The sequence below is a fragment of the Helicoverpa zea genome, chromosome 1, assembly GCF_022581195.2.
Source record: "Helicoverpa zea isolate HzStark_Cry1AcR chromosome 1, ilHelZeax1.1, whole genome shotgun sequence".
NCBI classification, from domain to species: domain Eukaryota; kingdom Metazoa; phylum Arthropoda; class Insecta; order Lepidoptera; family Noctuidae; genus Helicoverpa; species Helicoverpa zea.
In genome coordinates, this window is record NC_061452.1 from 11374799 (window position 1) to 11398652 (window position 23854).

A 23854-nucleotide genomic window follows, 5' to 3' on the forward strand; every position below is an offset into this window, starting at 1 on the left:
TGAATGGCCGAACTATACTATAATTAATTTGTCTATAATCTATACATATAATAAATCTGTAGAAAGTGATTGTTTGTTCGCGCATCACGTGAAATCTACGAATTTAATGCAGACAATGCTTATATACAAAAATTTTACGTAACTTGGGGTATTACTTAGGCTTTGTTTCATCGAAATCGGTTCACTCTATCAAAAGATATGATTAATTTCGTGAATTCAAGATGTAAGATATTATGACACGCAATCTGTTTGACAAAACAGTACAGGTTAAAGTAGCTCCATCTGTGGTAAATAAAATACATCAAGGAGCGAGGTGGTAAATAACAATGAATTACCATTTACATTCTTTATAGATTATTATTTCAATAGATGGAGTTGTGTATTTTCCGTAATTCACCATATTTTAACACGTGGTGTAATTTTTCGATAGACATTTCAATAGTGTTTGTCAGTTTGCCGTGCCACATCAAAATCCAACTATAATTATTACCTCGATGAAAGGAAAATTAATAGTTCTCAGCCAAATTTAAAACGGTGCCATCTAAATTATTTTTTGAACATTATGTCAAAAATGATGACTTTAGTGGAACAATTAATTATAATTTAAAGTTACAGATGGAGTTCATATCAGGATTTTTTCATAAACATAGTTTAGCTTATCTTCCACTAATGTGGTGGCCTTAAACGAATTACTTTGAGTGAGTAGTATTATTTTTTCTGATGCAAAATATGTAAACTTAATCCTAGAAGAAAAAAGCTGCTAAGCGTGAGGTAATGTAGGCTTCTGTAGTTTTAAAAACCAGCCCAGATACAAGGTGCAGATAAGAAATGGGAGCTGCCTTATCGCGTCTGAAGACGTACAAAGTACGCGTCGCATACCAGAGACATGCTTACTTTCAACTTCCGATCGCAATTAATACACTGTTCACGATTACGAACAGTCTCAGTAAGACCCAAGCCAAGTCTAAAAAAACACCTTTTATATAAAACTACGTTTGATATCATTCAATTACATAATTGTTCTCTGTTGCAAATCCTATCCACCTATATCCTATCCTAATCCAGCATGCATTGCAGGTGTGCACTGCACAAAAACCAATGGTATCCTATTAGAGAAGTCAAAAGAGTCGGCCTGCTAACGTCAGCTTTTGCGCCAAGCAAGTGTTCTTAATAGTACCATTAGAATTACATTCATCGTTGAATGAGGTGAATAAATTTTCAGAAACCACAATAACAGTAAGAGCCAAAGCGTATGATCGCTTCATAGAGCTTTGATTGGCCCCGGGTGACCAAGTCAGGTCTGATTTGTTCGTTCATCAAATCTTTGAAAGTGTTTCGGTGGATACTTACTGTCGTCCTATGTACCTGTGACACAAAATATGGTAAAAGGTTCTCCGCAAGAGAACGAACGTTTGTGCTATGCATAAAGGCGAAATTTTCCCGGTGTGCGGTAGTGACGCACAGTATACAACACTTATGTTTCTTTTGATTTGCTAGCTCCACCAAGAAATGACAAATTGCTAGCGTACATTTTGAAAATCTTGGCAAAACTGCAGGTTTCAAGTACGAACACATGAAGTGGACTCTCACAGATACGTACATTTTGCCTGTTCGTGAACTAATGCAAACATTTCGGTGGAGTGGGGATTTTCTGTGCACTTACTCACTTAAGGTGATCTTCACACTGCCCCGCATCACGCTGCATCTTGCGTGTCGACGCACCTACGCGCGTTCCTGCGGGAGTGCAGATCTGCATCATCATGCGGGTTTTTCACGCACTCACGCGCGTAGGTGCGTTTTGTAAATTCACGCACAGCGAGTTCCATTTTCAAATATACACGTCACGCCCATTCAAAATCACGCGCGGCATTGCGGGATTCAGTGTGCCATACCTTGCGTCTCGCCCCGCACTACGCGCGGGGGTGCGTGTTTCTCCGTATGTATGTGCGTGATCCGCATGAACGCGCGTGGATGCATTTTCAGTGTGTTGGACTATGCGTGTTTTCCATACAAACGGAGATATTTCCATACAACGGAAAAAAACGCATCCACGCACTACGCTGCATCATGCAAAGGTGATTACAAGAAGTTATTTAAAATATGTAACATCCTACCGGTTCATTTAAAACATAGATATCTCTTAGCCATAAATCAGCACGGCAGGAAAGAGCATGACTTATCTATTGTATCAAATACATACAATACACGGTCTATGCCTGCCGGTAAATATAATGTTCCAAGGGTTCATAATTATTTTGGTGATAGAACTCTAAAGAAGCGTGTACCATATGTGCTCAACAGTTTACCGGCAGACATCAGACAAGAAAATAATAGAAAACTCTTTAAAGTTAAGTTAAAAAAGTATTTTCATAAAATAATTGAGTAGCGTAATACCATTATAATATATATTGTAGTAGTTTAAAAAAAATATAAATGTATATTTATGTAAGTTTATGTAAGACAATGCGGCTCATCACCCACAGTCAAACCGATAAACCGGTTTTGTGGGAAAATGTTTATTTTAAAACTGTACATTTTTGAAATAATAAATAAAAAAAAAAAAAAAAAAAAAAAAAATGCGGGGCAGTGTGATAATCGCCTTAGGCGGGAGCCTTAACATAGTGAGTGAGTGCACAGAAAATACAAGCGTTTCTCCCCTGTAGTGAAACTATCCTACCCTATGCGCCTGCTGATGATGATGACTCATTTCATCATCCATCCAGCTATTCCCCAACTATGTTGGTGTTGGCTTCCAGTCACCGAATCTGTTCGAGTACCAATATTTTGCTTGGAGCGACTACCTATCTGATCTCTTCAATCCAGTCACATTACAAGACATTATCCATGGTAAGACTGACAGACTTTCTGGCTTCTGATTAGTCACAGCAGCTGCAGAAAATGTACAAATGACAGCTTTGTGAGACTCAAAGCATATATACCTTGATTTTAGCTGTTTCCTGCGAGAATTACTTACGCACCATACGTAATAATTTTCCAAATTGGCTGTTAGATCCAGAGATATCCACAACGTCACAAACTTTACTTCTTTTGTTTAGATAAATGGTCACATCCACAACACAACCTTGATCAATGAATCTATGCGACTGCTAAGTGCTAATCCTAATTATACTGTCACGTGAATGAATGCACCTACGGGATAAGTAGTATTTTGACTATTCTATATTGCCCACGCAGACGAAGTTGCGGGCAACAGCTAGTTAATAAATAATATAGAATTAATAAGTCAAAATTATTAATAACTCACTTAGTTTTAAAACTACATAATATAGCTGATATTATTATTTCGTTTTATGTTTACAGCACACCTACCATCATTTATTAATTGTAGCCCTGACTCCACTAGAACAGGTATTGGTGGTTTAGTCCCCACCAACCACAGCTACCTTTATATTGTGACTTTGCTGCGTGCATGTACCGGCCATAATTTATATTTTACGGTCTCTAGTATCAACTTAGTTGCTGGTCGCACAATTCCTGATAACATGTTATGCTCTAGTGTTCTTAATAATTGAAATATATTTGGGAATGGGACAGGAATAGCCTATTTTTTAAATAATGACTCCATTTCCACTACTTTCTCAAACAATCAATGAAACACAAAACTTCCAAAAGTTACTCTAGGAGCTAGTTCAAAAACAGTTAACTTAAAAATAAGTTGAACGTTTGTGACCGATTACATCCTGAAACCTTTTCCTGTTGGGCTATCTCTATTCGTACTATCTTTAAATTACATTGATTAACGCATTGGGGGTTTTATATAAATACTGGTATCTCTTTTATTAGGAAGTTTAGTTTTCAAAGGAGTCACAATGAGGTTATTACCGCCCTGCTAGCTAGTTTGGTTGCTGTTGCGGGGATGTACAACTTTTAATCTCCCATATCTTCTTTTTCGTCATGAATTGTTCTTGGTAATTGATAAACTCATCTGCCTAGCCTTTTCTCTACGGTAAATAATAATACTGTAAATAGAGAAAGCTTTTTGTTTGTTTGTACTTTAAAGACTCCGAAACTAATGAACCGATTTGAAAAATCTTGGGAAGCTATTTGCGAATGTAGGCTATGTTTTCTTCTGTTTAAGGAAATAGTTTTCACGGGCCGCGGATTAAGCTACGGGAAAAAGCGATTTATACCTCTATATTAAAATTCCTGTAATAGTCAAAATGACTACATAAGTCTGGTTAAATGTGTGGATCAGAACTGTGGTTACCTAGGACCTAGACATGATAAAAAAGCGTGTTAAAAAATTAATGATTGGATTGAGTGATCGGCAAATCGATCCTGAATAGATTTATTTACCCTTGTCATTGCTACATATAACATGTAAATCAGTTGTTATATTTTTAATGACTTAGAAATAAGGCGTCAAAGAAACAGATTACATTTCAAAACAATATAGAGATTCGTTTACACATCGTTTTTTTGTGACTAGCTATTTATTTATTCCCGACCGCTTGAAATTTTTTCTTCCATTTAAGGTGAAGAGTTATGCAAACCTTAATCTTTCCCATAATTGACAATGGTGATGTTTGCTATTATGATCTGAATCTGCTCAATAAACTTGAACGGCTTCTCAACAATCGCTTTCGATGCGTTTTTCATTTCCACAAGTACTTACCATAGTGTGTCAGCGTATCGAGCGCAGCTAAAATGGCTACTGATAAGACAACGCCGTATGATGAGGGCATTAACTACTATTTTTTCTACTCTACATTCTCCCTCATCAGCTTCTTATTTAACTCCTTACTTCTAACGACTATGTTCTCAACATAGCAAAAATCTTCGCTCTTTTAGTATCTGATCGCCTTCTAAACTGCCTTGCTCAACGTTCAGACGTTATTCACTCTTTCTTTTTTGATAAATCTATTCTTTTCTGGAATGAGCTTCCTTTGGACATCAGAATGGATACCTAACTTTAAATTGAAACTACGCGATGACATTAGCAGTAGACTGGTAAAAACGCCTAAGGCGTTTGTTAATTACAATTTATTCAATTGTCTTCTAAAAATAATACGATATTTTTTTATAATTTCCAGCTGTCCCTACATCTCAGAGGATTATTGGTGGTTCACCGACTACCATCGATCAATATCCTTCTATCGTGGCTCTGCTGTATGCACCAAATGCAAACGTGTTTATGCAACAATGTGGTCGTACGCTGCTCAATAACAGATCTATTTAGATCTATTTAGGTATTATTTTTTGATGCACCGTGGTGGTAAATGTCTTGTCACCTTAAACATTTTTTCCTGAATGACAATATACCAAATCTCACTCCTACGGAAATTCTATAAAAGGAAACAGAGAGACGCCTTAAGACGCTTCCCGTAGGTTTATTCTTGAAATAATTTATATCTTCTTTCCGTTTATTGAGGTTATCTTTAAAAGTAGTTTAGTTTATTCAAATAAGGGTCCGTTCAGATAGACCGGGTCGGAGAGCATCGGCGCGCATTTTTCTTTTCACACAGACCGGAGCCGATCGGCTGCGCGAGCATTAAAGAGCATGCAAACGGAGCCAAACGTCAAGAAAAAAAACACGATCGGTTCCTCTTATTATTTCACATCGAGCGCATTCGAGCATTCTCAATGACAAAAACAGTGCGCATGCAAAAATAAACCTTACTACAAATACTAAATACTCAATTGTCAACGTATTAAGAATTTGCTCTGCTCTCCGACCCGGTCTATCTGAACGGACCCTAATACTAAATAGTTTGAAATTGCTTTCAAATAACAGGCTTTGGACTTTTGGCGTAAAACTGCATGATTTATATACTCAAAGACTTACGTTATTTCGTAATGTAGAATTAGCACAAGCTGTTTTAATTTTTTTGCAAAAATAAAATCTCATACAAGTTGAAGACTTTTTGAGGTCTTATATTTACTGAAATTGATCATGAAAAATAATAACAATATAACATGAAAAATAATAGTCTCATAGCTGCAACATTGCTTTAAAGCTGAACGAATTGAAAAAGTATGACATTTTTATAAACGCTTGCTGCTTTAGTTATATCAGGCGCTACGAAATCGTATTAATGATCCATCATTTTTGTCATAATAACGATAAGTTTCTAATTTTTAATTAAAGAGTCAAACAGGGAAAGCTTACACCGTTAGTGGTTAATAACTCTTTCTTTTCATCTGCAATTAAGACTGTAGAATTTAAAATATTGTTAATAGGTATCTTCTGACCATAGGTGTCTTTTGGTTCAATCCATTCAATGGCACTAGGTGATACTTTCTACCGCATACAGAGGTTTAGCTTACGACTACTGTATTGCACATTTCCAGCAAAAGCAATTAACGTTTTTTAAGCTATTTAATAAACCTATTTACTGTTTAGATATAAATATTGTGATCATCATTCTGCGTCAAATCCTCTACCGTGATATAACTATCTTAGTATTATCTCTAATTGATTTGATTACTTTAAACCTCAGACAACGTTTTCGTATAAATACGAGTAACATCTTCAATAGTAAGTTTGGAGTCAGAAGGAGTCACAATGAGAGTTTTTGTTGCACTGTTGGCCTGCTTAGCTGCTGTTGCAGGTACGTATACAAAATGGTGTTTGGTTTAATTTAAACTAAAATATGTTTAGTTACTTCCTTGTTTGTGATTTCTATCATGGTGCGTTCACACTGATGATTTAAAAAAAAAATCTGTTTCTTTGTTTCGAACGTTATCATTGCGTGTGTAAACGCTTTATGACAGTCTATTAACGATATATCTTTATTGAGTATTTTCGTCGTTAGCGCCTTTAAACTTGTCAGGTTTTTTTTAAGCTTAAGTAATTAACTTACAATTTTGCAAATGAAAACCACCTTCGCAAGTCGCTAATAGTATGTAATTTCTTAGGACTTCTTACAACTAACGGAAGTTTTTTTACTTAATATTTATGGAAGCCACTTACAAGAGCAAAAGCGGGGTTTCTAATTTTAAGATACAAAGATTGTTATAATTTTGATTTACATGAACTGATTTGAGAACTAAGCTGCTCTAAGCTAAGAACGAAGCAAACAAACAAAGTATTTATATTGGCGGAAACTATAACTATGACGCTTTAATCACGATTTCTAATTGTTGTGCAATGTAACATTTTAAAGAAGCATTTTGCGTGGGAAGCTCAATCCTTTCTGTGCGAGAGGAGGCCTGTGCCCAGCCAGCAGTACGACGATGAAAGATGATGTAATGTTGACGATGCCGATTTTGCATAGCTTAGAAACAACAAACAAGGAATATTATTATTGTAGAATAAAAATCGGATTAAATATTGAAATTAAAGCAAGCATTATACTCGTAGGTTCCTATAATAATTTTGCTCTGCGGCTAAATCAAGGAAGTTTTTTTAATTGCCATCATGACAATCAATTAAATAAATCTATTGTTATGGCTGTAAATACATGTAGAATATAAAATAACACGATAAGATTAGGTCGATAAGACTTTTCCTCCAAAAAATATTTTTTGTCATTATGCGTAAATAACGTCACCACTGATTTAGCAATTTACGTATCATCGCCTCATAGATAAGTTAATTCTTTTTCATTGACGTTGTGAAAAATAGAAGACCCCACCGATTTACCTATCAATTTTATCTATCCATACATATTATATTTTTTTAAAGAGGAAAAATTGTATTTACTTTGTATATAATTGATAAACACAAAAACTACAAGACCGATTAAAAACATATTTCGCTGTTAAAATGCTTCACTCTTCCTCAGTAACATAAGCTATTATTTTATCCCAGTACGGGCAGTAAATTACTACGGGAAGTGGGTAAATCTGCGGTAAAATGGCTATATTTAAAGGTTTAAAAGTTAAGAACGAACATTTGATCGGTTTGAACGGGTGGAACATTGATGCTCTGGTTCATCGCCACAAGACCAACTTTTTGGAACCGTGCAACCAGTTTGACGTTTTGAAAGAGCTTTAATAGGCCTATTTGAAAAAAATAAATGATTTTGACTCATTTATTTATTGTTTCCAGCGGTACCTACATCCCCGCAGCGGATCATAGGTGGTACGGCTACTACCATCAACAACTATCCTTCAATAGTGGCTCTGCTTTACGCAGCTAGCAACAATGACTTCAGACAGTCTTGCGGCGGTACCATCCTTAATAACAGATCCATTCTGACTGCTGCTCACTGCCCATTGTAAGTAAAAGTACGACAGAAATAAGCTCACACTTCTTCTTCTTCCTCCTGCTATGTTAACAATTTTATTTGGGGTCGGCGCAATATGTCATCCTCTTCCATTTTCCCCGTCACTCGTCATACTAACACTCACTCCCTTCCTATTCATGTCATCTTTCAGGCAATCCACCCATCTTTTCATAGGTCTTCCTCTTCCTCTCCATTCATCTACATTCATACTTAGCACACACTTTGTTGCATGCATCATCATTATAGAAATAAGCTCACACTACAAACTTTTAGTCGGCCTATAGTAGAAGATGAATGGAAGAACACACGTAACAACGATCAGGTTTATCAGACCGACTAAAGACAGATTGAATTCACGATTATCCAAAAAAAAACAATAACTACCGGGCCAACAGTTGGCTGACTGTTAAGTATGTATGTATGTGTGCGGGTAGGCCAAGGATGATAAAACATTGCAAAATACATAATATTTTTTTTTATTTTTACAGCCGTGACACTATATGGAGGTGGCGTGTTCGAATTGGCTCTTCCTTCGCACACAGAGAAGGCAATACTTTGGGTTTCGCTGCGTTCATATTCAATCCCAATTTCAATGCCAACACCTTGGACGCTGACATCGCTATCATGCAAACGTCAACAAACATTCAGTTCAGCAACGTCGTCCAGCCTGGATCCATCGCTGGTTCCAACTATAACCTATAGTTCGGCCATTCAGAGAATGCGTTCCTGACACGTCGCGATTGAACTGACGACGTAACTACATTCATTGATTATTGATATAATAATGTTGTTTTAATGCTCCTCAATTGTTAAAACGGTAAACAACCAGCAAAAATATTTTTATCGTAACTGCAACGCCATTGCAAAGTTACGTCGTCAGTTCAATCGCGACGTGTCAGGAACGCATTCTCTGAATGGCCGAACTATAGTTGATAACCAAGTTGTTTGGGCTGCAGGATGGGGCGTGACTACTGTAAGAATTTTGACTACCTACTTCATTTTTTAACTAGAATTTTAAAATAAAAAATCAAAACATCATCTATTCAAACTTGGCTGCAAAACAGCACTTTTTGAACTTCAGAACTTTACAAAAGACAGCCCCCTAAACGCCCACTCTTCTTCTTCTGAAGTCTTTAATCACATTCTACACAAAACTCCTATACATAATTATATCTATACTTTCAAGGACTATAAAGTGGTTTTCAATCTTGTAACTGTTTTTGCAGCCTCATGGTTGGAGTGGCGCTGAGCAGCTTCGTCACGTTCAGATCTACACCATTAACCAAGCCATTTGCCGTCAACGCTATGCCGCAGCTAGTCGCACCATCACTGACAACATGTTGTGTTCTGGCGTCCTCGACGTCGGTGGTCGTGACCAATGCGCCGGCGACTCTGGCGGTCCCCTCTACCACAACAATGTCGTTGTTGGAGTCTGCTCCTTCGGCATCGGTTGCGCCCATCCCCTTTACCCTGGCGTCAATGTTCGTGTTTCTCGTTTCACCTCATGGATCCAAGCTAACGCTTAAATCTGACTGAATAAAATAAATATCTTTTTTAATAATAAATAATAAGAAGTCTCTGCAAATAAAGATTCTCTATTCTTAAAATATTATGTTGTTTTATTCTTCCTTTAATGAATGTCTTTGTTACGATACATCGATACAACAAGTTTACAGTTTTTTTCGAAGCCTGTAAATATTTGTGCAATGTAATATTATTGGTTCTTTATCAGTAATTTGGTTATGTAATAGACTGAGAATTGCACATAGTTTGTAAAATACAATCGTGTCATAAAAATACATAACCTTGGTCAACATATTTATTATTATTCCTTTATATACTAATCTTGATCTCCATGCAATCAAAGTACGCTTGTTTTTCATTAAGAAACTTGTAGGTTTAATTAAAGAAAAAAATAACTACGTCATCGTAGATTCACTTTAACTGAAAAAAAAAAAACATCAGTTTTTAATAAATTTAAGTGTAAGTCCTTTTACATTGTGTGATGTTGTGGTCTTTTTATAAATTCCTTAATATCAAGTTGAAAGAATTTGAAAAAAAAGACGCCTTTCTTCATTTACATTGCAATTTGAATTAAATTTTAAATTGCTATATGTTTTCTTCATCTTTTAATATTAGCTATGTGGCTATACCTCATATTCATTGATCAAAATCCCTACATTAGACAAAGAAACCAATTTATTTTTAGCTACAACGTGTATTTTAAGTTGTTTAGTTAAGATGTTGTTTTCGATTACTAGTGTTATTCGAGTGTTGGCGTTATATACAGCGTCAATGTTATTTAGAAATATCTTCTTGCAAGTGGAGTGTCTCGAAGATAAGGGGATTCTAGGAATGTTTCGTCAATCTAATGATATAACGTCTTGGGTAGTTACCCTGATGGGTTTATACCTTACTCATTCGTCAGACTGTTGTCCAAGTTCTTTGAAAGATCAGGTCTACTCATTATACTTCTGGCAGTCCAACTCTCACTTCTTATGTAAACAGTAGTTGGATTTATCGAATAAAGTCTTGATGAAAATACTGAAGTTTTCATGAGTATGCATCGATGAATAATTTGCCGGTATATATTTTCAAGGCGCTGATTTAAGGAGAACAATGTAAAACTTAAGTAGGTAACCATTTCCGAACTCTGTTGGGGTCGGCTTCCAGTCTAACCAGTTGCAGCCAAGTAACAAGCACACAGTCACTCCTTGTAAAAAAGGAGTGACGAAGCAAAATACAAGTTTAATTTCATCTTACAGACAGACATGTGTTCCTGGGGAGTTTGTTGCGCCACTTCTTCTTCCCAGCAAAAACACATAGGAAGTGGTGAAGGGTGGGCGTTTTGGGGGCTGTCTTTTGTAAATTTCTGACGTTCGAAAAGTGATGTTTTGCAGCCAAGTTTGAATAAACGAATTTTGATTTGATTTGATCTTTTGAATTGTTCAATCACAGTAACTCTACAAGGAAAACCCTTAGCAAAACAAATAAACGAGATAATTTAGAGAGTAAGTAGAAAACGGTAGCTAACACGTGAAAAACATCCACTTGAATGAAACATTTATGATAGATAAATTGGAAATCTATGAATCAGTGCACTTAATACGAGTATAAATAGTAAGAATGCCTCTAGACTGCAAGTTGGTGCATTGGTAGGCAAAATGCGTGCAGTGTTACTACTAGCCTTTGGCTTAACTGCCGTTACGGGTAAGTTTTGTCTTATAAAATTATTATTTTTATCTTAATTTAAATACGAATCGCAGTTAATTATTGTCCTTTTGTTATGTCATCGTTTTCTGTGGTATGTATCCAAGATATATGAAAGGGACTCGTAGGGTTTTGCTGCCTATATGTCCACCCGATCTGTCGTCGGAAATTATTTGTTCCGGGGACTTTATACTTGTAGTGGATAGCTGAACTTTTTACTTCTTTAAACAAAATAAAACCTTCATGGTTTTATAAGTCACTGCATTCTTTTTAGTCCGTAATTAGCTTATTCCTTCCTGATTAAACGAGGGAAGCCACAGACATGACAGACAATTTAAGCATACATATTCATATTTAATATTATACGTACTAGTAAGTACTGAAATTGCATTTTGCACAACCTTGCTTTACTCACTATCATTACGGTAGAACATTGAAGATTTAAGGTATTAACGCTGTTATCAGATGTCGTAAAAGTAAAGAGGTATTGAGAATATCTTTTAATTAATTAATTTAAGATACCACGATAAACGAGTATGTGATTTTTCACTTAGCGTTGAGCGTATAATTTTATTCTTGGAACACAAAATAATGTCCTTCAGACTATTATGAGTGCACTACTTACACACAATCTTTATTTTATAGTGACTGGAAAATCACAAAAAATCGTGAAATATGTATGGAATATATATGTATGTGTGCATGTGTGTAATATGCTCTTCGTGTGCCCTCCACAAAGAATCTAGATTTTGCGGTTTGACGTAACCTTTTGGCCCATGCTGTTTATTATGTAGTCTCTTACGTTATCGACATTATCAGCCTCTTAAAACGCAATATCTACAGCACTTATTTTCACTACTCAATCTCAAAGCAAATAAATTGCTACGATTTTGTTTAAAGGATGAAGGTTGAAAGACTAGTATTTAGGACAACGAATCAACGAACGTATTTTATTGTTGAATTTTAGCTAGGTTTAGGCTTTTAATTTTTGCTATACAGGGACATACCATCACGATAAAAATACTTCAAAAGTCTATTGTACCTACCTCGATACATTGTAAAGGAACTTTTGGTTTTAATTCTATCCGCTCCTTGAAATATAGCATAGCAATATTGTTTTTCATGTCAAATGATAAAGTTATCACTAATTTTAGTATATTCAATATCACAGCAAATAACTTTGCTATATTGTGCTTTAAGGAGTTAACCAAGTTTATATAAGTAACTAGCTTCCGCCCGAGGCTTCGCCCGCGTGGTATGTTCATAAAATGTGGCCTATGTGTTAGGATAGGTAGGTGACTACATACCAACAATCAAAGATCGCCGTCTTTGCGCGAAAGAATAACAAACAATCCATATATTCTCACAAACTTTCAAAGTTATAACATCAGTAGAAATAGGAATTTAGGAATATTATATTATAATACTAGCTTTTACCCGCAGCTTCGCTTCCGTGAACTGACTACTCTACCCTATCCTACCCTATTCTACCCAACTCGCCCCTACTATACCCTATTTTTTTTCTTTATAAGAACCTTCTCCTGACAATAACAAATACAACAGAAAAAGAATTGGCCAAATTGGTCCAGGCGTTCTTGAGTTATGCGCTTACCAACACATTTAACGTTTCATTTTTATATTATAGATAGGTATTGTGTAATAGGTAATCCCACCCAAAACAAAAATGTGAAAGACTGCCAAGTTCGATAATATGGGAATGCTTCGCCTATAAAAGAAGTGAGATCTGAATAAGTACCAAGTTCCATACACATACCTCAGTTAAAAATAGTTACTTTTTAATGATGTTACTTGGCAAGTTTTCATACACCTTGTTATAAACCTACTAAACGCAATGAATCAAGTATTTAATTTTCTATTAAAACTTGCCAAGTAATCATCATTAAAAAGTAACTATTTTTAACTGAGGTATGTGTATGGAACTTGGTACTTATTCAGATCTCACTTCTTTTATAGGCGAAGCATTCCCATATTATCGAACTTGGCAGTCTTTCACATTTTTGTTTTGGGTGGGATTTCATTTATTTTTGTAAGGTTGTTTATTTTATTTTTTTCTTATGATGAAGTTAGTTAAAGAAATGTCTCATTTATACTATCTTTTAGATTTTTTAATATGCACTATGTTTCTTACAAAGAAATGAACTAGATTAACTATGTCTAGATTTACCAACTGACTGACAAGACATGTTATCATATATTATGTTCGTGGATCAAAGTTACACATTCGTTATTTTCGAAAGTGATTCACACTTGGCCGTTTTCAGATTTTTACTTTACTTTGACTAAATACAAACCTTTGTACCATTCCAAGATATATTATATAAATATAGATAAATTTAGTTCGTTTTAGTTCCTTAGGGGTATAAATTTACACCGGGTATAAAACACCTTCATTATTTTGAAACCGACTCACACTTGGCCATTTTCAGATTTTTCCCTTTACCTTGACATAAAGACCTACCTCCATGCCAAATTTCAAGTCAATACGACCATTGGAAGTGGTCTAGGTTTTTGATGAGTGAGTCAGTGAATAAGTGAATCAGTGTATAGTAAAAATAGCGATTTTCTGACGTCAATATCTCAAGACCTACAATAGGTATATTAATGAAATTTTGTATTTTAGATAAGTGAGGGGGTCTCAACAGATACTAGAAATTTGATATGCGTAAATAAAATAGATTTTGAGTTACAGGGGGGTCGAATTTGGCCCGAAATGGTTCGTGTAATATAACCCACGGCCGGTGTGTCGCCTTTTTTGCTCGAACTTGGCGGACACACTGCCGTGTGTCTAGATGAGGTTGAAGGACATTCCGATTTAGAATATGCGTCATGTATTTAAAAAAACAATATTATTTTTAAACAAACATTCCATTTATTGAATTATAATATGTTTTTCTTTTTTATAAAAATACTGGCCGCTTTTCACAGCCGTTCCAACCAAGCAGTCGGTGATCGTCGGAGGTTCATTGGCCGTCATCAGCCAGTACCCCAGTGTCGCTGGTCTGCTGTACTCCTCCAATGCTAACAACTTCAATCAAGCATGCGTTGGCACCATCGTCACGGCTAAGTCTATCCTAACTGCCGCACATTGCGTATAGTAAGTATGAGAACATTTAAGTACTCAGATAAGAATGACCAACTGCTCAACTTATTGGTGATAATTTCATTTTCCATTAACTGTAAGTTATAGTAGGTCAAGAAAGTTTTAGAGTTCTATGAATAGTGTAGGTATACTATAAATTGAAAAAAAAAAAAAAAGATTGGTTATTGATTGAACCTTCTACTGAAAAAACTTTAGTCTTTTTAATACGATAAATGTTATAGTAATTAATATCTGTTTCACAGCGGTGATACGGCTTACACATGGCGTGCCCGAGTTGGTTCCAGTTGGGCCAATAGCGGTGGCACAGTCTACGCCCTTTACTCCATCATCACCCATCCTAGCTTCAAGATCCGCTCAATGGACTATGATATTGCAATACTGAAGACAGGGATCGCCATTCCGTTTAGTAACACCATTAAACCAGCTTCCATTGCCAGTGCGAACTATAACCTCCCTGACAATCAGATCGTCTGGGCTGCTGGGTGGGGCACTACGGTGGTTAGTATTAAAAATATTGTATCTACATACTTTGCAGCGTTTTTAATCGATGTACTATATATTGTAGGTATAGTATATGGCAGTACTGTTATAGACCCTACGACCTAATTGATCTCACATTTTCATAGTGAATTGTTTACTTCAGGATCGAATCCGTAATTGTGTTTATCAAAGCATGGATCCCAAAGCATTCAACCCTAAAAACCCTTTATTTTTGTACATTGGCTCATAAATCTTAGAGACTTTTACCTTATTTTAATTTGTGCTTATAGGCTGGTGCTGCGAAAACTGAGCAACTACGTAACATCCAAGTTTGGACCATCAACCAATACACCTGTGCTGCTCGCTACGGAGTCTTTGGCGCCAATGTCACAGCCAACATGTTGTGCACTGGTTGGCTGAAAATTGGCAATCGCGACCAGTGCCAGGGTGATTCCGGCAGTCCTATCTACCATAACACCGTCTTAGTGGGGATCAGCTCGTGGGGTTATGGCTGTGCAAATGCCATTTACCCTGGAGTTAGTGCTCGTATTTCTCGACTTACACCTTGGATACAGGCTAATGCTTAATTCCTTTTAGAAGGAATATCCGCTAACGATTTTGATGTTATTGTATATATGTTATGTTTCGTCTAAATTACTGTTTGGAAGAAGAACCTCATTTGAAATAATTTCGCACAACTTTGGCATGAAAATAAAGACGTTTGGATTATTTTATGTATGCGTTATGTTTCTTAAACCTAATTTGTTCCTAGATCATTGTAAAGCCTGCATGAATCACTTCATAAATTTTTTGGAATAATATATTTTTTAGCGATAAGATTGGGTTTTCCATTGAGGTAAAAGAATATCTGAGTATTAATTATTGTAGGAAGATAATATTACTTAGTCATTCAGGGTTATCACCTTAAAATATATCTGGTCCCTCTGTACCTAATTTCTTCATGCCTCATAAGGTTTTTGGTCTGATTTCGAGCCCTGTATCTGCAGCTCTTGCTTTAAAAATGTGATCCAAGAAGATTTTCGTTCCTAAACAAAATTACACGCACGTTACAGTCATAGATTTGGATATGTTTAACTTACTTCAAATTCAGAAATGATAATTTTTCAATAGCAACCTTAGATAATAGTTACTGTTTAATATCCTTAGCAAAGTTTTCATTCGGAACTCGTTTATAGAAGATGTCTTTGCTTTCCTTTCTGATTGTAACATCATAAAGAAAATATTTTTTTCTTGTACTAAATGTAGGTTACATAACAAAAAAAAAAAAATTAAAGAAAGCTTTCTGAGTTGCTAAATGGGGTTGATGGAAATTTCATATAAGGGACCTCAGGTACCGTCAATTTAATCGCGCTAACTTCTTGTACCGGTATAACATAAAAAAAAACAGTTTTAAAGTGGCAACCCTAACGTCGTCATTAGAGTGATTATGATAATATTAACGCGTGACAGATTAACGATATTAAGTACTTATTAAAAAAAAAACATTATTTATCTTTTGTAGGTAATAAAACGTGAGGTCAGTTTACGTTACTCGAAACTGGACTTATGAAAATTTACTCTAGGTATAACCTTATAGGATTCATAGACAAAGTAATGTTGAAAACGACTAATACTGATTTATTTAACCTACTTATTCGTACCCATCATCCTCCGAGCCTTTTTCCCAATCTTGTTGGGGTCGGCTTCCAGCCTAACCGGATTCAGCTGAGTACCAGTGCTTTACAAGAAGCGACTGCCTATCTGACCTCCTCAACCCAGTTACCCGGGCAACCCGATACCCCTTGGTTAGACTGGCGTCAGACTTACTGGCTTCTGACTACCCGTAACGACTGCCAAGGATGTTCAATAACAGCCGGGACCTACAGTTTAACGTGCCATCCGAAACACAGTCAATGGTGTCTAAGATATACATAGAAAGTACATACAAACTTAGAAAAGTTGCATTGGTACTTGCCTGACCTGGGATCGAACCCGCGCCCTCATACTTGAGAGGTTGGTCCTTTACCCACTAGACCACCACGACACTTCTACTTATTCGTACCCATATGTAATAATTGTAGAAATCCATAACACAACAACCAATGATGAGAATAACCAACATAAACTGAAAACAGACGACAAACAAACATACAAAGAACGAATTTGAGTATATTTTGTAATAGGTTATTGTAGTACATAACTGGGCTATACATTTAAATGAAAAATAAATAAGGAATTAACTATTAAAACCTAAAAAGGATATGAATTTAGATTGTAGTTTCCACATTAGATTCGAATTTTAAAGTTTGAGGTTTCTCTGTATAAAATAAACAAGCAGTAAACTAAAAGAATGTGCAGGTAATGGTTATAATATATAGTTGAAATAAAGTTATGAATGAATAAGCATAATCCTAATTATATTTAAAGAAAGAGTACTCATATTCTAACAAGCTGCCAATTATACAACTTGTTCTGTGTAAATGCGAGAGTAAGGTAATATAAAGTTTATAGTGAGAGCCTTTGGAATTAGCGTGATTATCAGTCCCTTATTCATTAAAAATATTGTCTTTAAATAATACTTTTTACTTTGTACTAGAACTTTAACGAACTGAAAAAATCGCGTATAAAACATGTGTAGGGTGACGCACATTGTTGTATTTAAAGGATTATAATATTACATTATCTTACTAATTGATAAATTCGATAATAAGGCGTATTTTCCCAAATTTATCGTTATCTCCTATAATTAGTCTGGCTTAATCTGATACTAGAGATTGAATAGTTGTTTTTTGTTCCCGGTGTCCGGGAAATACATCGTCCGGGATTTCTGCAAAATAAAATGTTCTTACGTTAATAAATCGTTTGTTTTTGTATTCAAACCATTTATTCATTTCTTATTAGTTGTTTCACCTACGTCCCGTGGGAATTACTACGTTTACCTGGACAAAATATAGCCTATGTCACCCGGGGATAGTGTAGCGGTAATTTTTTTAGGGAACACTGAAAAAACTATTCAAATCGCTTTAGTAGTTTGTGAACCTTTAGGGATAAAAAAATACTCTTAACTGTACAGTGTTAATTAGTATAGAGAAGAAAAGTGGCACTGGCGTTTTTCGCTCTAGACATTACACACACATATTCAATAAAAAAAAAAACAAAAACAAACTGCACTATAACTGTTTTGATTTTTAAACTGTTTTGACTGTTTTGGTGCCACTATGGCCACTACACAGCCAAGACTGAAGAACAAATGAAATTACCATGTTTCCGCGTTTGCATGATCTTGTCTTCCGGGACTTATTAATTACAAAATCACTAAGCTCAGGAAAGTACTATTAAGAATCCTTACAATTAACTTCTAAAGGAAGTCAAAATTAAAATGTTTATTTGCTGGCTAAGGTATTTAAAAATGTTATCAATAATGCTTAAGTTCAGCTTAACGGCCTTTTTCAGGCGTTGCAAATCCCTATGTTAGTTTGTAATAATATCTCACCAAACGGACTGAAAGGATTTGGATCTTCGATGGAATAGGTTATGTGTATAAGGAGTTATGCCTCAAAAGAGTTCATTTAATCCGGGTGCTTCTCATAAATTTTCCAATACTCGTGTAAGAATGCGGGAAAATGATAGATGAATGATATTTTGAACTTTCATTAAATCAGTGGGCAGCAATTATGATAAAAATAATATATGCATCTTCTTCTCTGTCGATTCGCTCTTGGCAGAGCGGTGGTGGTCACGTTGAGCCGTCCACATTAGAGGCGGCAATATATGCATAGCTTACAAAAAAAACCCCGCGAATTTCAACACTATTTCCCGGCAACGTAATAACAAATTGTTTATTTGGATTTTCCAAGGAAAAACCACATTAGTTACGATATCGTAATGACAACGATTTATGATCTAGATTTAATTACAATTTAGTGAAAAATAAAATAAAGCAAAGTGTACTGCGTAACTATTTATCCGTGGATTTGCTTATGTGGAGATAGAATTTTGACATCTTCCTCATACTTTTGATACCTTATACTTATTTTTCTTCTTTTCTAAATAATTCTTATTACTATTTTCTCTTGAAGAAGAACTGGCAAAAAGCTTCATAGACACTCTCTTCAAAAAAGCATGAGTGTGTATACAATAGTTTTATAGCCTACAATACAAGTTAACCCTGAGAATGTTATACACTACATGTGAAGCTACTATGTGATTTACTAATGAATGATGTAAAGCGATTTTAATGCGACTGTAACACTTTGTAACTAAAGGAACCACAAGTGCGCGTGAGCGTTGGTAACCGTGCTGTTTACAGGTTATAAACATAATGGAAAAGACTGATTTGATGCCTCGTTGGTCTAATGGCCGCAAGTGCGACTGCTGTGCACGAGATCTCGGATTCGATTCCCGGGTCGGACCGAAATTGTTAAGTGGGTTTTATACACTTTCTCAAAGCAGCCCGCAGTCGGAAAACTGGTGATTGATACACCCGTGCATCGAAGAGGCACGTAAATGTGGGTCCTGCGCCTGATCTCTCTCCAGTCGTGTCGGATTTCCGTCCCAATTGGCAATGAGAGTGAAGGAATAGTGAATGTCCAGCGCAACTGGCTGATCTTATATTAGAACATAACTGATACCTTGATGGCGCAATGGTCACCACGCCGGACTGCCGAACCTGAGGTCCCGGGTTCGATTCCCGGCTCGGTCGACATTTGTGTGATGAGCATGTGCTTGTTAGCCGTGGTCTGGGTGTTACAATATGTATTTATAAATATGTATATATGTAGCTATATGTAGTTTATCAGTTGTGTTAGCACCCATAACACAAGTTAATTAATTACTATTACTATTACCTTACATCTAGAAAGTTTGTTGTCATAAGATGTTAATATGCTTCTTGTTCTATCTTTTAGGACATCAAATGAAAAAATAAAATACCTTACGGGGTTTTCTATATACCTTATCTCTAGAATTTCACACTAAGTTATTTATCGTTTTATTGCTAAATCGGTAATTTAGGTACTTAATATTTAATCAATGCTATCAGTAGTTATCGATTTGGAAAACCCGGCTACCTATTTACACTTTAGACTTAAACCTTAGGTAAATCTTAGGTAAACGTTACATCCTTCTTACAAAAAGTACAAAGTTCTCTTTAAGTACTGTCAGTGTTGTTATTTAGTCATACTTTGCATTTTCCTATTCCAATGCCTACGATATTTCAGTCGTTCAACTTTGGTAGCCTTGATACTGTTTAATCAAAAGTGATTCAGATTATTACATTACATCTATACCATCTATTTATATAGGTACTAATATAATATTTTTTTTTTGTAACCTAAAGGCTTCATAACTACTTAATCCATTTGAAAAATCGTTCACTGTTTTTGAGTAATATAGGCATATCTTATGCAGCTAGTTCCCATAGGGTGCGGGTAAAATCCCGGAAAATCAGCTAGTTTATAAATACTTTAATTTAGTAGCAAAAGTACCGTCCGTAACTACCGTCGTCCTACGGTGTCCCCACAAAATCATGCATTCGTTTTTAGGCAGGAATACTGAGCAGGACTAAGGCTCAATTCACACCAAAAGCGCGGCGAAGGGCAGCGAAGCGCAGCGACCCGCTCGGTAGAGAACGCGCGTGGATTCCCGCGACTGCTCGAGAATTCGCTGGAATGCTCGAGACGTCGCGGGACTGCGCGCGCCTTTTCGAGCCCGCCCGCGATGAATTCACGGGCCGCGGCTCTTCTAGCGCAGTTGACTTTCAACAAAACAAGAGGAAACTTGTGTTTAAGCAGTAATATGGGTGTTTTGGATTTAATCATTATTGCACATATAATTGAAGAGGAAGAAGCCGAAGAGATAATGAGAAGAAAGAAAAGATTAAAAAGAAAAAACCCACTCGCTCACGCGCTTGCAACAGACGCGCGCGAGGAGCGGGCGCGAGGGGCGGGATATTGCCAGCGGCCGCTCGCTACTGCTAGAGCATTCTCGGGAGTTCCCGCGCAGTCGCACGACTCCGTTCATGGAATTCGCGGGAAGTCCCGCGGCGCCGCGGGCATCCGCGCGACTCGTTCGAGTTTCTCATGCGAAAATATACATTATTGTAATGGGAATAAAGTAAAAATTCAAATGACACTCAAACCGCGCTTCACTTCGCTGCCCTTCGCCGCGCTTTTGGTGTGAATTGAGCCTATGATTACATTTAAATTAGAACATTACTCACTCATGTTGTAAAGGCCATTCCACGCATGAAATAAAGAATTGTCTAGCAAATATTACAGATATGAAGCTAATCTTTACAGGTAAGTAAAGATGATTGATAATTATAGATACGTAAGACAATAAATGGACCAAAACTAGATTTATGAAACTTTACGATTATCGAATCAATCAATATGAAACTATTACATTGATAAAATCTGCGTTGATTGTTTGTTTTTGTACACATTTAGGTATCTAACCTTAAATAAAATTATGATACCAAGCAAAGTTTTAGTCGGTCTGATACCTTTCAACTTCACACTGCTTTGGATCCAAAACAAACTATCGGCCGACTGAAAGTTTGCAGTGTGCTTGTAATCTTTTGGTGTCCATGTTGTAAATTATTACGGTATCTTAAAAATGTTGTAATGTTGTATAAGATCAGAGTGCTTAGTGCGAGTTTTCGTGAATTTTTTTACGGACTCACGTGAGAGCGCGTATACTAAGATTTGTATGCAGTGTTGCCAACTTAGTGGATTTTCCACTAATACTGGTGGTTTAAGTCCCCTATTTAGTGGCGAAATGTTGAAAGTACTGCGGGTCAAGTAGCGAAATGTAAGTTTTGTGGTACAACTTTAAGGAGTTACTATGGAGATTTGAAGTCTCACGGAATGTCAAAAAAGCATCTACAAAACAAAAAGGTGAACGACTACTATATAATTATATTAAGTACTCATTCATTGGTCAAATGCGTAACTAAACAATTTGTGAAACTACTACGCCGATTATAATTTGTGAAGGATTCGGATCGGGTCGGATGAATTGCTAAACAGATGTAATGCTTTGTCTGTTTTAATTTTCTATCGTTGCCGAGTTACATCTTTGGATGATTAAATTGTTTTAGGTTACAATAAAATATAAACAATATTTTTTTAGTGGTGAATTTGGTGATTTTAAGTGTGGGATAAATTTTTGTTAGTGGTTTTCTGGTGGTTTTAAAAGTTGACTCTGGTGGTAAGCTTCTACAACTGTTGGCAACACTGTTTGTATGGAACAAAAACAGGTTCCAATTTTTGACACTAGGTGGAGCTGTTTTTGTTCCATACAAATCTTAGTATACGCGCTCTCATGTGAGTCCGTAAAAAAATTCACGAAAACTCGCACTAAGCACTCAGGTTAAGTCAATTATTTTACTAGTTCTTTTCTGTTTTCTTAATAAGTGACTATTAGTAAATGAGCGTAATTTTTCAAGAAAATTATTCACTAATTAGCGGATGACTAAAACAATACCGGAAGACGATAGTACTTTATATCTGTTATCACAATTATGAATGATACATTATTGTTCTGATAAGCTTTCACACTATCTTATCTCGAATGATGTTGTAAGTACCTATTACATATTCTAAGCTGGAAATACGATAAAAATATCGAAGGATTTAACTACTAATTAAGAAAGTAGTTTTGATTTAGATTTAAGTTTAGAACGAAATCTTAATTTGACGCGGACAAAGCTCGAGATGTATAAGCTTTCAGAAGGTTGAGTTTTTACAACCGAGAATAGCTACTATAGATGGTATTTTAACACCTAAGCTACCTAAACTCTAAACTTTTAGTCGGCCGATAGTTTGTTTGGGCTCTTTACTCAGACTGAATCAATATGAATTTTGGCAAGGGGAAGATTTGAAGGCGATGATTTAAGATAAGGGAACCTAACTTAAGTGACTGTTTAGGGGCTCCTAGTGAAAACGGGAATTACTCTTAAACTACATTAACTATTTTCTTTTTAATTCCAACTATTGGGCCATTTGTCGTCAACTATCAGACACAATTGAAAAATTATTGATTGTGGAGTCCAACGTGTTAGGGCGCGTTCACACGACACGCGTACGCCCAGCGCACGCCACCCGCGTCCAACTCGCATTGTTTGTTAAATAAGAATTCGATCCTTACCCATAATGCATCGATAGATCTGAAATTGCATTTAACGAGGTCTACACGCGCACGCCATGCGCACGCCCTGCGCCCGCCTCGCGCCAACCCTGCACTCGCCCTGCCCGCGCTCTGCACCCTCCCCGCGTACCAGGAAGCCTCCAGGTATCACAACGCGTGCTACTATGCCTAGTGAACGAAGTAGTCCAGTCACTAGTAGTTTATGTTGGCGTGAGGCGTGTGCGAGGCGGATGCAGCGCGTGTGCGGCTTTAAGGCGGGCAGAACGCGTGCATGGGTGCTGTGCGTGATCGACGCGTGTCATCTGAATATGCCCTTAAGAAGTTGAAAGCGTACGTGCTCTTTTTTCTTACAAGCTATTTTTATCCGTATCAACAAAACTATTCTTACACTATCAGCCGGGTGCAGTTAAAAATAAGTGTTTTACATGGTATTTTGTGAATAAATTATTAATGATGATAAATGTATCAAGACGTAGATAAGGTATATTTCGAGTTAACCGGTGTTTTCCCAAAAGCTTGCCTGAAAGTATTGGTTTTTACGTAATAATCGCTCAGGGCTGATAACCAGTAGAACACAAAAAAAACATTTTTTACTTAGGATTTCCTTTTAAGTTTCAACGAAGCATGGTAAAATAGTACAAAAATAATGAATAACGACAGTAATTTGTCAACAAAAGCTAGTAATAAGCATATCCTTTCC

The 23854-nt window shown here is 36.3% G+C and overlaps 3 protein-coding genes across 3 annotated transcripts in view; 2 read left to right on the top strand and 1 right to left on the bottom strand.

The window, feature by feature from the left end:
• LOC124635257 (solute carrier family 12 member 4) overlaps window positions 1–23854 on the bottom strand; it is a 494187-nt gene that overhangs the window by 123901 nt on the left and 346432 nt on the right. The window lies entirely within an intron of this gene.
• On the top strand, window positions 6432–9801 carry LOC124635389 (trypsin, alkaline C-like). Its single transcript, XM_047171273.1, has 5 exons — window positions 6432–6572; window positions 8015–8183; window positions 8681–8890; window positions 9120–9165; window positions 9419–9801. The coding sequence occupies exons 1-5, from the start codon at window positions 6527–6529 to the stop codon at window positions 9716–9718; spliced, it is 771 nt and encodes a 256-aa protein (XP_047027229.1). The 5' UTR covers window positions 6432–6526; the 3' UTR covers window positions 9719–9801.
• On the top strand, window positions 11295–15737 carry LOC124635436 (trypsin CFT-1-like). Its single transcript, XM_047171322.1, has 4 exons — window positions 11295–11402; window positions 14349–14517; window positions 14766–15021; window positions 15294–15737. The coding sequence occupies exons 1-4, from the start codon at window positions 11357–11359 to the stop codon at window positions 15588–15590; spliced, it is 768 nt and encodes a 255-aa protein (XP_047027278.1). The 5' UTR covers window positions 11295–11356; the 3' UTR covers window positions 15591–15737.

Bases quoted from the DNA above. Each gene is read 5' to 3' on its own strand.
- LOC124635389 (XM_047171273.1), top strand. From the start codon at position 6,527: ATGAGAGTTTTTGTTGCACTGTTGGCCTGCTTAGCTGCTGTTGCAG. The intron at 8,184-8,680 runs GTAAGTAAAAGT...TTATTTTTACAG, and splicing joins ACTGCTGCTCACTGCCCATT to CCGTGACACTATATGGAGGT. The intron at 9,166-9,418 runs GTAAGAATTTTG...CTGTTTTTGCAG, and splicing joins CAGGATGGGGCGTGACTACT to CCTCATGGTTGGAGTGGCGC.
- LOC124635436 (XM_047171322.1), top strand. From the start codon at position 11,357: ATGCGTGCAGTGTTACTACTAGCCTTTGGCTTAACTGCCGTTACGG. The intron at 11,403-14,348 runs GTAAGTTTTGTC...CGCTTTTCACAG, and splicing joins TGGCTTAACTGCCGTTACGG to CCGTTCCAACCAAGCAGTCG. The intron at 15,022-15,293 runs GTTAGTATTAAA...TTGTGCTTATAG, and splicing joins CTGGGTGGGGCACTACGGTG to GCTGGTGCTGCGAAAACTGA.